The sequence below is a fragment of the Podarcis vaucheri genome, assembly GCF_965113315.1.
Source record: "Podarcis vaucheri genome assembly, chromosome: 5".
Taxonomy (NCBI): Eukaryota; Metazoa; Chordata; class Lepidosauria; order Squamata; family Lacertidae; genus Podarcis; species Podarcis vaucheri.
This window is the reverse complement of record NC_138763.1, coordinates 64,815,520-64,834,034: the sequence shown is the minus strand read 5'-3', so window position 1 is coordinate 64,834,034 and position 18,515 is coordinate 64,815,520. Positions and strand designations below refer to the sequence as shown.

Below are 18,515 nucleotides of genomic sequence, written 5' to 3'. Positions count from 1 at the left end.
CATTTCAAAATGTTGATTTGATTTGCATATTATCCCATCGCTTGTCTCACTTTTGTTAAAAGCAAATCATTATATCAACAATGAAAAAGCAGCCCACATATGCCCATTTATTCTCTTGTTTTCTGGAGTGCAAGTTTGGATTGGTTTTACCTTGCATGAATCATTCCTTGGTAAGTACTTCATTTATTTTCTCATTCCATGCTCCAGCAGCCAGTTTAATTCCATAGACACTCTTTTGAGGTTTACACATGAGGTTCTTGTCCTTTAATTCCTTTAAATGGGGTGGCTGGTCCTTGTAAGTGTCTTCCTTTATGACACCAGGCAAAAAGGCAATATTTATGCCTAGGTCCTTGATTTGCATCCCCCTTCTGGCTGCCACACTTAGGAGTGCTTTTATAGTGATGTGCTTTACAACTTGGATGAATGTTTCATCATATTCTTTGGCCACAAATCTATAAACAGAACACCTCTTCTGCACCGCGTATTATTTTAAATGTCCATTTACATCCAATAGTTTTCCGTCCAGGTAGCAACAGGGTGAGCATCTATGTCTTATCATTGTGAAGGTTTTGGTTCTCTTCTGCTGTTGCCTCTTTCTGGTTCCTCTTTCTGGAGCCAGTGTGGTGTAGTGGTTAAGAGCGGTAGTCACGTAATCTGGGAAACCGGGTTCGTGTCTCCGCTCCTCCACATGCAGCTGCTGGGTGACCTTGGGCCAGTCACACTTCTTTGAAGTCTCTCAGCCCCACTCACCTCACAGAGTGTTTGTTGTGGGGGAGGAAGGGAAAGGAGAATGTTAGCCGCTTTGAGACTCCTGAAGGGGAGTGAAAGGCGGGATATCAAATCCAAACTCCTCCTTCTCTTCTTCTTCTTCTTCTTCTTCTTCTTCTTCTTCTTCTTCTTCTTCTTCCTGGCCTCATTGTTGGGCAGATTTGAGATTACTTTGCAGGATGAAATTTCAACGTTTCCCATCTCTTGGCAAAATCTTTGGCTGTTCCAGTTGAACACCAGGCACCCATTGCCATGCTAGTTTTGCAGGGCCAGTCCAATACACTTTGCTGCCTGGCAGGAAGGAGAAAGTATCATCCCTTGCAATTCCAAATCCAGCAGATGGCCATGGCATGGTTCTCTAGTTTTTCGTACCCTGTTCCTGTTGATAGGCTTTCACTTCCTTTCCTTTGTATTCCTCCTATTGTCTGTGCAGAGTATTTGCAGCTTCCATTGAAACTTGTTTCTGGGTGCTGCCATAAGCTCTAATAATTTTTCAAGCATCTCGTTTTTCTGCTTCATGAGAGACGTGACAGTGTGCCTGGAATAGTCTTCCATGAAGGTCACCAGGTATTTGCTCCCACTTGGCATGTGAGTCCTCTTGGGTTCACAAATGTCACTGTGGATACTTTCCAAAGAATGAGTAATCTTGCTTTGGATGCTTTTGGGAAGTAGGGTGCTTTCACTTTTATACAGCACATGCCCTACACTCCTGAGGCATGACAACATCCTCGTCTCATTTTCTGAATTTTGTTTTATAAACTCCCCTATGGCCCCTGGAATTCTCTGTCCAAGGCATCTGTGCCACAAGTGGGTGCTGAATGGTATTTCAGCCTGCTTGTTCTTGTAAATGAATTTGTACAGGGGTTTGTTCACAATTGACTTCTGATTTTTGTTCTTCTGGTAATGGCCTCTTACCTGGTCTGGAAGGTAGGTGGTGGTTGCAGCCCAGCACGGCAGCCCCTCATACACCTGATGGTCAAATTGACTTCACCATGGTGGCCTGCCATTGGAACACCTCCCCGGCTGGCTGCCATCCTGAAGTTTGAATTTGCCCAATCAGGGGCAAGCTGAGGGTGGGGGTGCAGCCTGGGTGGTGGACCTGAGTGGAGAAGTCTTCACTCTGGCCCGCCTCCGGGAGCTAAAAGCTGACTGGCCCCAAGGATGGCACAAGGGAAACTTACAAATTTGTGATAAGATGTACAAAATTCATATTCATCTGAACATCATGTTTTGGGGCGATGTGCAAGTTTCTCCATCCCATCTTACTGAAGGTGCAGAAAGCAGAAGCACAAGTCATCAGGATTAATTTTTACTTGTGAGTAAGTTTAGTTGGCTCCTTTGAGACTAATTTCAAAGGAAATTTCTTTGTCCTGAAGTGTAAGTGCAGGTAAAACTACTCACTAACAGAAAGACAGTTATCAGTGAATCTAACTTGACTCACAGTTTTAAAAGAGACAATATTCTTCAGAGGAAGAAAAGTTTTTAATTTTGTTTCCTTTTACTATCATTGATAGCCCATTTTTTATATAAAAAAGAAAACCATTCCAATCTTTGCACAAGAACTAATACAACTTCTTTGAATCCTCTAGATCCCATTAAAACACTGCTAAGCAAACAAAGTACTAAAAATTAATAGATAAGAATCTAAATAATTTTTGAAAAATGAGATTACAAAATACAATTACTCTTCCTCATAAACAGAAAGCTGTCCACAAAGAGTAGGCAATTTCACTCTTTATATCTTAAATGTCGAGTAATATGTATTTTAAATTGTCCAGGATTTCCATCCCCTTCTTTTCTTTATCATAATTGCTTAAAAAAATAGTCTCATTAGAAAGACAAGATAAAATTAGCATGGTCCATGTTTCAAAGGCTGGACTCACTAGGAAGAGAATTATAATGGGACTTTACAGACAGGTCTCAAGACGAATGAATGACTGTGAAGCATTGAGGAAACACCACATTGATAAAATAGATATAAAAGTGCATTGTTCATGTAGGATTCATATCTGGAAATGTTTGCTGCACTTTACTTTTCCTATAAAAATATTACTATAGCAATTGTCAATTAGTCAAACGCATTATTTGGAATAATCCACCAGGACTTTTCTCCTGTAAAAGCTTCAGTGAATGGAAGGAATAAGACTCAGACAAGTGTATGGATGTGCTTTTGAATAAGTCCTGTTAATTTCTGTAAGACTTGTGCAGGAGAAGCTCCCGGTGGGTAGTGCCTATTTCTGGCTAGCTAGCTATATTATGTTTCTTGAATATCTGATAGAATCATAGAGTTGGTAAAACTTTTGAGGCTAACTAGTTCCCCCCCTCCGTTCAGTGCAAGACTTGAAGTTCTCGTACATAAGTTTAGCGAGTTTTGTTTATTTAATTTATGAGTCATAATAATAATAATAATAATTTATACCCCGCCCATCTGGCTGGGTTTCCCCAGCCACTCTGGGTGGCTTCCAACAAAATATTAAAATACAACAATTCACCAAACATTAAAAACTTTTCTATGCAGGACTGCCTTCAGATGTCTTCTAAAAGTCAGATAGTTGTTTATTTCCTTGACATCTGATAGGAGGGCATTCCACAGGGCAGGTGCCACTACTGAGAAGGCCCTCTGCCTGGTTCCCTGTAGCTTCACTTCTCACAGTGAGGGAACCACCAGAAGGCCCTCAGTGCTGGACCTCAGTGTCCGGGCAGAACAATGGGGGTGGAGACGCTCCTTCAGGTATACTGGGCCGAAGCCGCTTGCATATCTTGATGATACTGTCTAAACACCAAACCCTTCCCAATGTTCTGTCTGAGCAAGCATTGTAGCTTGCCAGATAGGACAATACCCCTTTTCCTCTTCCCCCCATGTGCTGTTCTGGGGGCTTTTCCAACACCCTCGAGCCAATGTCAAAGTGCAGGGGAGGGGGCACATGGGAGAGGAGAGGGGAAAAATTGCCTTGGCAGGGCTTCCATTGGCGAGGTGTATTATGAGAATCCTGTCCCAAGAGTGGCAGGAAGGCTTGACGCTGGAAAATCTGAAGATCTGCGCACAACAGCATTAAGAGTCTTTGTCATCTTCATAATCCATGGAATCCTACCAGACATGAACTCTGTGGTCATCATTTGCAATGGAGTTGGGGCAATGGGGTTGAGACTCTTTCCTTTGTGCTAAAATGCCAAAGAGGGAAACATGGAAGCATTGTTGTCCACAGCTATCCCAAAGCTCCACAGCTCATTAAACTGAGCATCATTCCATTCTATGTAGCTCTTCACTTCTGTTTTTGGAGTGGGACTGAAGACATCTGAGAAGTGGTACAGGGTGGGTTTCCGGACGCTGGAAGAAGTAAAATGCGACAAGAACTTAAAACTGACAAGAATGCAAAGAGCAGGTAATGTCCTGTTACCATGGAATCTAGGTTAAGTTTTGAAAGCAGCATGAATCAGAATAGCTATTACTGATGAGTGTAAAAATATGATCTATTTCTTCCACATATGTCTTACATATTTATTGGCTATTCACAGAATATGTAATAAAGCTGAATATTTTTTTTACCATAACATGCTTGTTTTGAAGATCTCTATTTCCCATGATAAATTACAAGGTCAATCATCCTAGGTAATATAAAGAAAACTCTCCTGATTGGTTTTAGGTTGGAAAATGAGATGTTTCATATTTTATCTCAATAAACATTATCTTGATAGGAAACATTCTCTTGTTAAAATGAAATAAATTAGTATTGCCAACATATATTGTTCTAAGCCACAAAATAACTGCACAAGAATCACATAAATTGGATTTTATGCTATAAATAAGTCAAATTCTGTTTCTTTGGTAGCTCAGTGCTCAGAGAGAATGTGCCATTTATTTGTTTTATTTGTCTCAATGATAATATTCTCTTCTTCCCTTCCATCTTACTTAAATGTTCACTTTTTTCTTCAGCAAAAACAAAACCCAAACCATCAATCCTTCAATGCCAGCCACGAGCTAGAAAATAGAGTTCTAGATGAATTTATGCCAAAGGCCTAGCCTTTGGAATTTTACATTATCTGTCGGTTCAGTTTTCAGGAAGAATTTTAAATGAAACTTCATACTCAAAACTGTTTGACCATCTCAGTGGGTTACCTCTCATGTTGCATAATATATCCAAAAATATATACTTTTTACATAATATGTACAACAATATAGACGTATTATTTGAGGCCTTCTGTTTCAGTGGCCCTTTGTCTGGTTTCAAAAAGAAGCAATTTTTGGGTTGAATGAGTTTATTCTGTATGAAAACTAATCACTGAACAATTTCAGCCCGTATCTTCCCCTGTGTGTTCTGCCCCCCAAGGCTCCCTGCTCTCAAATGATGTAGGTACCGCTGTGGTCTAAACCACTGAGCCTCTTGGGCTTGCCGATTGGAAGGTTGGTGGTTTGAATCCACCTGACGGGGTGAGCTCCCATTGCTCTGTCCCAGCTCCTGCCAACCTAGCAGTTTGAAAGCATGCCAGTCCAAGTAGATAAATAGGTACCACTGGAGCAGGAAGATAAACAGTGTTTCCATGCAGTCTGGTTTCTGTCACGGTGTTCCATTGCACCAGAAGCAGTTTAGTCATGCTGGCCGCATGACCCAGAAAGCTGTCTGTGGACAAATGCCGGCATGAAAGTGAGATGAGCACTACAACCCCATAGTCACCTTTGACTGGACTTAACCATCCAGGGGTCCTTTACCTTTTACCTTTACATAAACTCTGTAGTCCTGCTTTGTGTTTTCAGTGTTGCAAGACTCCTAGAGCATGAGCTGAACCACAGATCTTATGAGAGTGCCAAGTGCAAGTTCCTTAACCAGAGCTACCCATCCATTTCCTTTCAGATTCTTATTCCTATGCTGCCCCCATCTCACTGGCAGTACAATAGGTACTGATAGCCACATTTCCCCCTTAATTGGAAAAATCTCATTCTTCAAGACTTCGCTTTTCTGTTTTGAAAACAAGGATAGTCTTATTGCAGTCGACATCATCACCTATATTTTTGAATCCTCTTTTTGTGTGGATGGGAGGAAACCTCATGGAGCAAGTTGCATAACAACAGTATAAGGTAGCCAATCAAAAATAATCAGCCAGAACTCTGGAAAAGGACAAAACCTGAATAAAACCAGGCATCACTCTTCACAGTGCAGTCCTATGAATGCTTGCATACCAAAGCAAGCTTCATTGAATCCATTGTATCTGGAAACAAACTAACACACTGGCACCCAAAGAATAGCAACGTCAGTGCTAAACAAGTCTTTTTTTGTGAAACTTTCCAAAGACAAAGATCACTAGAGAAAACTCTACCCACCCATTCAATATAGGAAGCAGGGACTTGTAGAAAGGCTGCACAGCAGATCTTAACATCACGGCAGGTTTGTGTATTTGGATCTGAGCCACCTGAATGAGCAAACCTTCTGGGATAGGCAGATTAAAATATTGTAAAATGATTGACCCAGTGGAGCTTATGTATCTTCCAATGGAGCTTTTATTTTGAAACAGAGGACACACAGAATTGTCACATAAGAAAATAAATAGTCTCCTTTAAAATAAAACAAAATCTTGGATATTTCCTTTCCCCTGCATTCTATTTAAAAAAATATATTTTTTTCCCCTGGTAAAAAGTCTGCATTTAGTTGAAAAATGCCACTCATTTAGCATAGGATCAAAATCTCACTGACTCCTGTCGCTTAGGGGAATTTTCTTGCAATGATATCACTACTTTGCAGGAAATTTGACACACATATTTACATTCATGGAATATTAGCCAGCTTTTGGTTAGAAAACAGCAATGGTGAGTGAACTGTTAGTGAAAGTTATTTATTGGCCTTGGTACATTTCCATAATATATTATGATCATTATTCCAAGCCTATGAGGTAGCTAATTTTTAGCTTAGATGGCAAGCAAAGACTGACAGTGAGTTGAGCAACATCCAATTAGTCCCTGCTTCATCTGGGACTTGAACTTAGGCCTCCTAGATTTTCAAGCTTAATATGTTGTCCACTAGACTATGCTCATTATACCAAACTTAAATTGCTTTTCAGGATTCCTGCACTATGAAGACCTTGTTAGCTGTGTATCTAAGGCAGAGGCAGATGCAGCAAGCCTAATTGTTAAGGAATCTGTGCAGAGATTTTCCCCCAGCGCTTTGGTAACTTTGACTGGTGGTTTCAGAAGGTATGTATAATGAACCATGGCCACCTTTGATTTGTGGGACATCATGTCCCAAAGGGTGACATGGGGGGTAAAGCTCTTTTGGGACCAATCTCACCTACTGTCCATCCTCCTAGGCCTCAGAAAGCTGCCCCCACCAGTCATCCTTCCCCGCTCCAAAAACCAGGTAATTAAAAGCTTCCATGGCCCAGGTATCTACTGCCCATAGGGTGTTGCATTTGTGTTTTGAGGACCCATCACCACCCCAATTCCAACTGCCTCCTGGAAAGAATTCTCATCCAGTGTGGTGTAGTGGTTAAGAGCGGTAGTCACATAATCTGGGGAACCGGGTTCGCGTCTCCGCTCCTCCACATGCAGCTGCTGGGTGACCTTGGGCCAGTCACACTTCTTTGAAGTCTCTCAGCCCCACTCACCTCACAGAGTGTTTGTTGTGGGGGAGGAAGGGAAAGGAGATTGTTAGCCGCTTTGAGACTCCTGAAGGGGAGTGAAAGGCGGGATATCAAATCCAAACTCTTCTTCTTCTGTTCACATGTAGCTACATCACTGGGGGGATGGGGAGGGGAAGACTCAGAGGAGGTTGAGGGATGGGGAGAAGGACTGTGCAAAAGTGCAGTTGAGTTTTTGCACGTGTTCACTTAGAAAGCTCACATAGATTCAACCAACCCTTTTGTGGCAAGCGACGGGAAGCTATCACGTCTATTTTGGCCCTCATTCTAAATACCTAGCAGTGTATAGAAGCAACACGTACACCTGTCTCAGAGGCAGGACAGATTGAGGGCAACACTCTCGAAGCAGCTCTGAAGGCTAGAGTGACCTCTCTGAGACAGATATGTCTATTGCTGCAATGTTATATTTTATTCAGACATGTGCCTGATTCCTAGGATTGCTTCTCTGTTATTTAAATGATTTCTCCCCTATATTGCTTTTTTGACAAGGGAATACAGACACTCCTTAGTAGCCTGATAATCCCAAAAGTATTAAACTTCAGGAAAATTGATCTGAAGCCCAAGACAGTTTGTTAATGGGTGGATCATTGTTTCCTAGTTGTATTAGAAAGAGGGGCGTGTTTTCTGTAAATCTGCTGTCTTATCAGCACAGTGAAGTCGTGATTGCTGTTTGGTTCTCTGTTTTGTACCTTTTGAAGTACATTTATATGAAAGTGAAGCATATATTACTCATCCAACTTTCTTCCCCAAGGTTCTTACACATGCCACATCAACAAAACATGACAGCAGAAGCTAAGATAGTTCTCTGCAATCTGTTCAGCCCATGTGTTGCATTTTTATATCTTGAGATTTAACTGTATATCTCTGCTTTGCAAAGAACTGAGTTTTAGCTAAGTGTTTTTCAGAGTTGGAAATTAATGTTTTGCCAGTTGTTCCATGGCGGTACTGACCTGTCATCTTGTTTGTGGTGAAGAAATCCAGCAATAATTTCAGCACTGATTTTAACATTCAACCACTTTCCATGCTATACTATTCCAAAAGTGTCTTGTTAATTGTCCTTAAGTAGTGCTGAAGTATGGTTCCTTCTCTGGCCAACATTTCTTTCACATGAAAGGTCACTCCAGAGAGGCAGAGACTTCAGGTGATAAGATAAAACATGCCTAGTTCTTCAACCAGAGGTCACTGCCTTTTAAAAAAGGAGGGAAATGGGTTATTGGCAGTAATCTGACACACATTTTTTTTACATCTTTTCACATGAGTCAGTTATCAGGTCACACTGCTCAGTTCAGAAGCAACAAAACTTTTCAGCAGAGGCAATTTCTAACCAAACCAATCATTTCTACTTTCTTAAATGCCTACATACAAAACAAGCTGGTTTTTCACTGACCTGAAGTGAAATGCAGGTTATGTCAGCCACACGTTAGCTCTAATTCATAACAAATAAAATATGGCAAGCAGATATGAAACACATGGACAGTAAATAACACCAAAATAGATTTACATTGAAATATAATGCCTTAATTGGTTTGTGCATTGCAGCCTGAGTCAAGTACAGAAAGCAAGCAGGTTCAAAGTAAATCTGAATCTAGAAAGCTATGTGAATAATGTACCACTTCACAATTCTCAGGTGAGGTATTAATCTTTCAGCTGAAGTCAATGGACGTTACTCCCCAAAATGCATGCTTAGGATTTCAGACATGGGCCATAATTATGAAATCACTTATCTGGAAGTAATCGCTACTGAAGTCAGTGGACTTTACTTCTGAATAAAGGTAAAGGTAAAGGGACCCCTGATCATTAGGTCCAGTCACGGACGACTCTGGGGTTGCGGCGCTCATCTCGCTTTATTGGCCGAGGGAGCTGGCGTACAGCTTCCGGGTCATGTGGCCAGCATGACTAAGCCACTTCTAGCAAACCAGAGCAATGCACGGAAATGCCATTTACCTTTCCGCTGGAGTGGTACCTATTTATCTACTTGCACTTTGACATGCTTTCGAACTGCTAGGTGGGCAGGAGCAGGGACCGAGCAACGGGAGCTCACCCTGTTGCAGGGATTCGAACCGTGACCTTCCAATCGGCAAGCCCTGGGCCCTGTGGTTTAGACCACAGAGCCACCCGCGTCCCTCTTACTTCTGAGTAGACATGGACAAATATGTCATTGTTGTTTCTTATTTTTCCAGTGCACATTTCCACACCAGCTTGTGATTTTAAAAAAACACCGTCATGAATATTCATTAGTATTTCAGTGTGAATCTCTTCTAACTTACATATGTTTCATGGCATTTTGCCTAATAATACAGTTTTTTTTCAAAGCAGTTTCCCTTATTACAATGTACGGTATTTGTGTATATTGCTTTACTAACATATGCATTTTTGTGCAATCTTTGTACCACCAAGTATATACACTTTTGTACACATTATTTGACTGGAGAACTGCATTGCAAAATCAACGGGAGCACAAATTTTGAAGGCTGACTGTGCTTTGCTTTGCTTATTGTTTCAAAAAGTATGAATTAGGCTGGTTTGCCTTTCAATGCAAACTGAATCTAATCTCCCCCTGCCCTACTTATGAGTAAATGTGGTTGGGATTAGGTTACATGAAAGTTGTACTTTTACTTGTGCATGTGTAGTGGAAGTAAAAACCCAGCTGAATTTCAAATGGTCTTTTCCCCCTCTTGTGATTTGCAACTTTTAGCTTGTGTCTGTCTGGTGTACCAGGCTGGGAGATGATAAAAATGCCTTTCAGCAATCACACTTGTATCTGGGTGATTTTTGAAAAACAAATGGCAAAGCAGAAAGTCTTGTGCAAATTTAGAACAGCTGTGATAAAAGACTAAATATATCTCCTGCTTTTCCACCCACACCGTCAATGGGAATGCATTTTATTGTTTATTTATTAAGGCTTTTGAACAAAGCAGATCAGTAGACGCATTTGGGCAAAGGTGTTAAGAATCAGCACATGATATTATGAGTTATCAATGTGGACTGCCACATATTATGCAGTGCTGCTGTACAATAATAGGTAGGTACCACCTTATACCAAACAAGAAGCATAAGTCTTTAAACCTGTCACTAAGGAAGTTTTGTTTATTTCTCACTCTTAAAACAATATTAAGGCATCCCTTCTCTTTCAAGGCTAATTTGGAACAAAGGCAAAGCCTAGGACTTTCTCAACTTGGTGCTTTCCTGGTGTTTTGAACTCCCAATTCCCATCATTCCTGGCTATTGGCAATATGGGCTGATGGGAATTGTAGTCCAAACTATCTGAAGGACTCTGGGTTGGGAAAGGCTGCTTTAGAGATTAAAGGAGTACAGCCTGCCATATATCACCCAGCCAGAATAGTATAGATCTAAAATAAATTGTTGGCTGAAAACCATCTCAGTCAGGAAGGTACGTCTGCATGGTACTTGGATGTTAACACAGTAAACGATGTTGCCACTTTGTACCTAGCTGTGATTTCTCTACGCCTTTTCCTTTGTCTGAAACATTAGCTGTAATAAAGGAAAAGAGAATTTGCACTGAGATGCTCAAGTGCAAATGACAGTAATTTTTGTAGATTTCTTCACTGTGCAGTTCTGGGGATGACAACTGTGTTATCAAGCTGTTATTTCCCTTTTTTTTTGGGTGGGAACAAATCTACTTTAAGGGAGCATTGTGGTAATTTTTCTGCATGGGTGCTTGAGACAATCAATTGGTTTGTACATTCTCTAACTTAAACAAATCCTAGTGGGATTTGGCTATTCTGTCAAGGACAGAGGCTAAGAAGAGCCTTTGGACATGTTCCATGCCCTCAGTTCTGCCTCTGGTAAACTACTTCACTGCACATCAGGGTTTCCCCCCAGGGACCCCACCAATCCATTCCGTCGTATAACCCACTGAAAATACATTCAGTCTCAGTCTAGAGAGTTCTTGCGGATGCGTTTAATAGAAGTTGCTGATCTGGTGCATCTTCAGAAATTTACTGCGAGAGAATTTGAGTGACATGTTATGCAGTGAGCTATATGAGCAGCATCAGACTAACTCTGAATGATGAGACAAGCTCAAAAGAGACATGTGCACAAGACAAGGGCATGTGCTAATTTGGTGCTTCCAGATCACCTAAATCACATGCGCTCTGTGTTCTTGAGCCGCTGCCTGTTTGAGAATTGACATCATTGACCTAGTGCAAACACAACGATGCATGTTACCTATCCTGCCTTTGTGGCGTTGCCTGCATAGTGGTGCTGAAAGTCATCTCCAATTCTAGGAACAGAAGGTGGCCCCAGGAAGATGTGTCCCAAGATAACCAAAATGCAGTATGTGTGTGTGTTTATTTAAGGAAAAAGAAAACCCTATCCTAGCACCATTGTCCATGCCAGATGTTGGGAGACCCTTAAGCAAGATATCCTCAGTGAGGTTCCCTTGATGAGTGGATGCATCTATTTCCTACGGTCACTACCTGCCCTCTCTCTCCTGGCCCAGAAGGAAAAATACTTCTCCTTCTTGCTCCTATTACTGCTCAAATACTTAGAGACAACAGGTGAACAGGCAGCAACAGATGGAGTGTCGGCCTCAGGTACTGCTCAGCAATGCTGAACCCTAATGTAGGTCCACACAGCTGCTCATCACTCAGGAACTGCCTTGTTAATTACTGCTAAAAGAATGATAACTTCTGGAAGAAATATGTGTGATGTAGTGTATACATTTAATCCTGGAAGCATGTAGTGCAGTTTTCACTCGGCTACTTCCACTTTGCATTTGACACATTACACAATAAACCATTTAAATGGTTGTTGTGATTTGTTTATTGTGGGTTCAGTCTAGAACAGCTGTGTGATACGTGTGATCCTCCAGGGAGAGACTCTGTGTACTGACCGGCACTTTCATTGAAAACATCCAAGGGCTTATCTGCTCTTCCTCTTGTCCCACTGCTTTCCCCTGTAGAAAGCAGCTCTTTAGTGCTCATTTGGAGCCAACAGCAATCAGATTTTCAGCAAATTACCAGGCTAAAGAGGCTGTTTTCCCTGAGACAGGAGCAGGACAAAGGGAAAACTACTTGGACCTCTGCTTTCTAGGCACAGGACAAGCAGAAATTTGGACGAACCCTAAGTAAACTTCCTAGAACTGAGCTTTTGGGGAGGGGGCTGATCCTGGCACCTCTCTTGTCAGAGAGGTGCATTGCACCCTGCCCTACAGCTCCTGCTCAGCAACGCTTATTTCCCTTCTGCCTTGTCCTTCAGTGGTAGAGAGAAGGAAGTTTAGCTGTGATTCTGCTGGGAACCAGACAGGATCAGAGTTAAGCACCATCTTCTAAGGGAAGAGAGAAGAAAGCTGAGCTCCTTTCATTCTGAAAACCCTCTAAATCTGGGATGAGTAATGGACTTCAGCTTCTATTATCCATGGCCATTGGCCAAGCTGGCTAGGGAGCAACATCTGGAGGACTCCAGTTTCTCCATCCTTGTTCTTGGATCAGATCTTTGCTTCCATTTCCCACAGGAGAGCGATGAAGAACAGGGAACTGAGGTTAACCATGTGTATCTGAAGAAGTGTGCATGCAAACGAAAACTCATACCAAGAACTAACTTAGTTGGTCTTTAAGGTGCTACTGGAAGGAATTTTTTTATTTTGACTATGGCAGACCAACACGGCTACCTATCTGTATCTAGTATTTTATGTTAGGTATTTAAGTGCATTCAAAATTTATCAGAATCTTATAAAGCACTTTGTTTATTGTTGACCAGAACCCAAAGTGGTTTTCATAAAAGTGCACATCAATAATAACAAAATCAATAAAATACCATGAAAATATAATATTAATAAATGACACTAAAGGGTGACACTTTCATCTTCATGCAGTTAGTACAGGATCCAGTAATTGGCATACTGGAAGCTTATTCCATTTCATACTGGAGAGGTTGCAGTCTCCCTTGCATGCTAACATAATTGACTGGCATTCTTTAATGCTCTTTGTCACAAGCAAGCTGATAGATGTTTATTACTGCACAGACATCTTCAATAACTCTACAAGGAACTGGCTGCCGATTAATGTGACCCTTACAAGTGAGACACACACTTGTTGGCAATTATCTTCAATGCATAACTGCCCATCTCTGTGGTCTCCTGTGGCGTTTCAAAGAATGTTGGTGATGATATGCAAACAAGGACGGCAAAGCAATAACAGGAAATGGAGTGGAGTGAATGAAATGGGTCTAAAAAAAGAAGAGAGAGCTCTCCTTGTGAGTAGTTCATGTGAATGCATTCATCTGCATACTGCATAAGAGCAAGCTGTCAAATACCCACAGGAGCCAATGAAGTTATCACCTTTGATTCTTTCTATAATTTTTCTTTTAAGGTCACGCATCATCATTTTTCCTACACGAGGGCCATCCACTTGACAACTCCGGGCTTCTAAATTATACGGACATATTTTTAGAAAGCCTGCCATTGCATAAAACGAAAATGTTAATGGCATTGCTAAGTCAAATTAAATTTTAATGGCCCCGGTTTAATTTTTCTTTTAGCCCGTTCACATCCTTTAAATAGCATTTAATGTGATTCAGTCGACTTTAATACCGGCAGCTGACCTGAATAGCCTTTTCAATTAGCCTTTTTAGGTGAAGCAAATCTGATACATTTTAAATAAATAAAGATAGTTTTTATTATTGGTTAAATGCCAATATTCATGGCTCAGTTAATCCATTTATTAAGAAGCAATGTCAAAAGAATAGCACTTCTTGTGGAGATCCCTGTTTTAGTGAATGAACTCCTGGTAGGGGGGGAGGGATCTCTGTGTGTCTGTTGAGTATGCAAAGGAAACAGCCTGTTAAATATTATTAAAAGAAAATGATTTGCTCAGTTAAAATCACTTGATGAACGTGAATGGGAAACAACAAGTTAACAACGCAAAGAACCATGATTAGCTTTTCTTTCTTTTTATACCTTGTGTATAGTGCAATCTCAAAACAAAGTTAGAACTTCCTCTGTGGTCTCTATAGCCATCTATTCTGTGTTCATGTAATACGATTTAATAGAATATCTTCACAGTCAATCCAAGCGCTTTAAAGACACATAGGCTTATAAATAATGGCATTATGATGATACTTTGAGAGAGCAACTGCAACCCTTTGGTGTGTTCAGCACCATCTTTGATTTGCTCACAATAACGTTGCTTCAGCTTTATTTTAATTTCTCTGTGACAGGCTCTCAAAACCATCTGTACAAAGTGGAGACTCCTACTGAGATAAAACCTTCACTGTACTTAGAAGTGGGGATAGTGAGAGAAATATAAGCCTGAATATCAAGCAGGGAAATCAACTACCCTAATTCTGACATGATGGAGTTCTCTCTTTTTGCCTGTGTAAGCATGTCGAAAGTACTATGACTTCGCTGCACCGAAGTCTGACATAATGCCATTTTTGTGTAACTATCGCTATTGTTGTTTGACTAGCTGCAGTAGTCGCATATAAAAACAATTTTTATCATTCTCATGAATTTCTGGACCTACCAAACAAAGTAAAAGAGCTTCTGAGTTTTTTTGGGAAATGTATATTTCAACATTTTTAAAAATTTCATTGTAAATCATGAAAAGTCTCTTACTTTTTTACATTCCCACCACATATTGCCTGCTTTTCTTTACATTTACAACATTTATTATTTGTTTTGTACATCTTGGCTAGTATTACTGGTGTTTTTTATATATATACCATCTGTACATCATTTTCATTATATTTTCTTTTAATGCACTGCAAGCAGTGGAATTTATTCCCTCTTCTTTCATGCTGCCTTTGAGGCAGTATAGATCCTGATGGTCTTGCCTGCCATGATTTTGTCTGATCCTCCTTTTAATGTAGCCCAAGTTGGTGGAGCAAATGGAGATGGTGGAGGGCAGAGCTGAAATCAATGGATTAAAGTTACAAGAAATGGGGTTTGTATTGAACATTTAGGATGAACTTTCTGATGCTGGCACATACAGTTTGACAGTGGGGGGGGGAACCTCCACCGGAATGTGGGGGTATTTTTCTTCATGAGAGGTTTCTAAGCAGAGGTAGAATCCAACCTACCAGGGATGCTGCAGCAGGTGAATTTTGTGCACTGACAGAAGTTCAGATTAGATACCCTTTGAAGAAGTCTGATTGTATCTGGGATATTTTGGCTCAGCCTTAGGAAGAACCCAGGCAGTATTCATGGGCAGCTTCTTATCAACCATGTTTGCCTACACTTTATATTGCAATGGAAAGGAAAGCATTCAGCAGGCAACAAGCAACATATCAGCCATGCTCATTTGCTTTGAGACATTTATCTTCTCAGATGTTACACTCTGCTGTTACTTAAACTTGCTTGCCCCCAGGCACTATTAGAATGCGTGGTGCACTACAGCTGTGGTTTGGTGGTTCTGCAGCCAAAGAATATGTCAACTGTACTAAAACTGAATTATTGAGATGAATTTAAGTGCTAGAATTTCTGTTTCAAATACTGTCTGCTGATCATGTGTTCCGATAATTTATGATGAGAGACTGCCAAGGCAGATGTGAAAATATCTGAATTACACAAAAATGTTGTTCTTATTTAAAGAGAGGCTGCACAAGCAATTGTTGCCTGACAATAAAATGGAAGGGGATCATTCTGAAGAATGTACCACTTTCAAATCTGTGGGAGGAATGTCAAGATGTTCTATACAAACCAACCTCAGCCAAGATCAATGATGGGATTAGCAGTATTTTGCAACAGAATTGTTATCAAATAGTTTTCTAGTAATCTGAAGAGGGCAGTGGTCTTCTGTTCATTTCTCCTTTTACATGCTTGTAGCCTCAGCAGAGTTATTTTGTCTAAGAATGAGACAGTGATAAATTCTGCAAGTTTTTCAAGAAGGAAAGCGGAGATCCGGAGCTTTTGATTTTTCAGGACATGCACTTTATTATTTATAGGATCAAATCAAAGACTAAAGATTACTGAGGTTTTAAGCGATAGGCTTACTGTATCTCACACATCTCTTGGATGGGCGGAGTTAGTCCATACAGTGACCAAAGCTCTTCCAGGAGTTCCCATTAAAATTTCATTCAATAAGTAATCTTGGCTGAAAAGGTGTCAGAAAAAAGTAGGCCTTTAAAAGTACCAAAACGAAGAGTAGTGGTTGTAGGGATTCACCAGGGAGCTTTTCTGGGCTCTGTGCCCCTTGTTTGACTATTGTAGGGTATGAGAGTGCATGCACAATGATGTGGCAAGGTTTATGCATACATCTAATGTAAATAACATAATGTAATACTTGTCTGACAGACTGCAAAGACTTTTAAAGCTTAGCCATGCTCTGAACTCAAACAGCAATCCTATATCACCTATCTGGGAATGAGTCCCATTTGATCATGAGTAGGTATTCATATAATTGCATGTTAAAGTGGTTAAGCAGTCATTCCACTCTTTGGGGAAACTGCAACAGCTAGACCTGCATAGTCATAGCTCAGAGGCAGAACATATGCTTTGCACACAAAAGGATATCAGGTTCAATCCCTGCTATGAACGACCATTGTATGATATCCTGGAGAGCCACCACTATTCCAGATGGAGCTGGTAGACAGCTGTCCTGGACACAGAATTGATCTGCACCTCCATGGACAGCTGTGAGTCCAATATGACTCCCAGGCTGTGCACCTGGTCCTTCAGGGGCACAGTTACCCCATTCAGGACCAGGGAGTCTTCTGCACCTGCCCGCCCCCATCCCCCCAAAACAGTACTTCTGTCTTGTAAGGATTCAGCCTCAGTCTGTTAGCTGCCATCCATCTTCCAACCGCTTCCAGACACTCACACAGGACGTTCACCGCCTTCACTGGTTCTGATTTAAAAGAGAGGTAGAGCTGGGTATCATCCACATATTGATGAACACCCAGTCCAAACCCCCTGATGATCTCTCCCAGCTGCTTCATATAGATGTTGAAAAGCATGGGGGAGAGGATGGAACCATGAAGCACCCCTCAAGTGAGAGCCCAGGGGTCTGAACACTCATCCCCCAACACCACTTTCTGGACACGGTCAAGGAGGAAGGAGTGGAACCACTGTATGACAGTGCCCCCAGCTCCCCGCCCCTCTAGACGGTCCAGAAGGATGTCATGGTCGATGGTATCAATGCCACTGAGCGATCCAGCAAAACTAAGAAACAGCTTTCACCTAAGAGGACAAATGGTCTGATTTGGTACAAGACAGCTTCCTGAGTTCCATGTGTGAGAACAGACAATATAATGGAAGATTATAATTGGAATGTTCCAATTGCTAAATGGACACTGGAGGGGGGGAATGAAACAGATTTACACATCTTTGGGTTCTAAATTTGGCAATTGATATTCAAGGTCCTCAAATCCAGGATGGGCAAAAGGTAGATAGATAGGTAGATCTCTGCTGGGTGATTTGCAATAGGTCAGCAAGGGTTTTGTAGATCAGTAGGCTGTCTCCCAGTCAGGTACTGACTACACCCAGAACAGCTTAATTTCTGCAAGGTGACTGCATCATGTGCTCTCAGACCACCCTCTTGATTCCAAATCAATGGGCTGTAGGTTAAATTCACTTAGCAGTATACTTGTTCCACTGGTGAAAAGTTTGGTGCTAGTGGAACATTGATGAGCAAGAGGTTGCTGGTAACTTTGCTGTGCAATGGATTGCACAATCTGCTGTGCAACTAGTCCAGGAATTCTTGCACAAGCAGACCCAGAATGTCAGATAAGGCCCAATATAAATAGCTTTTTTATTTTTTTAATGATTCTCCTCCATGGCTGGTTTTGTGCTAATTGCTTCTCTCTCACCATCGGTACCCCTCTCTTGTAAAAATAAGAGTCACAATTGGTTGCCTTTGACCAAGGCTCTGTGCAGCTCTGCTGGTGAGTTATAGCATTTGCAGATGTTGGAATATCTGATGTTAATAATTCAGATGTGGTTAATGTGCTTGTATGTGCAGGCCAACCCAGTGTATGGCTCATGTGGTGCAGGAGGTTATTGGCTTCCCCACCCCTTGAGCCACTATTATGCACTTGGCTGTGGGTGTCAGATCTTGGGGTTCTAGCAAAAAAATGAAGTAGATCCTGCAAGCTTGTATCCTGCCCATCCCTGCTGCAAATGGCAATCTTTCCTTCCTTCCCTCCTCCTCCTGCTCTTGTGC

The 18,515-nt window shown here is 41.3% G+C and overlaps 1 protein-coding gene across 1 annotated transcript in view; it reads left to right on the top strand.

Moving 5' to 3' along the window:
- DNTT (DNA nucleotidylexotransferase) overlaps positions 1-18,515 on the top strand; it is a gene marked incomplete at its 5' end in the record, with an annotated part of 95,283 nt that overhangs the window by 28,115 nt on the left and 48,653 nt on the right. Inside the window, 2 exons of the mRNA XM_082223752.1 lie at positions 4,028-4,151; positions 6,820-6,952. Of these exons, the coding sequence (XP_082079878.1) occupies positions 4,028-4,151; positions 6,820-6,952 (257 nt within the window). The remainder of the gene's footprint in view (positions 1-4,027; positions 4,152-6,819; positions 6,953-18,515) is intronic.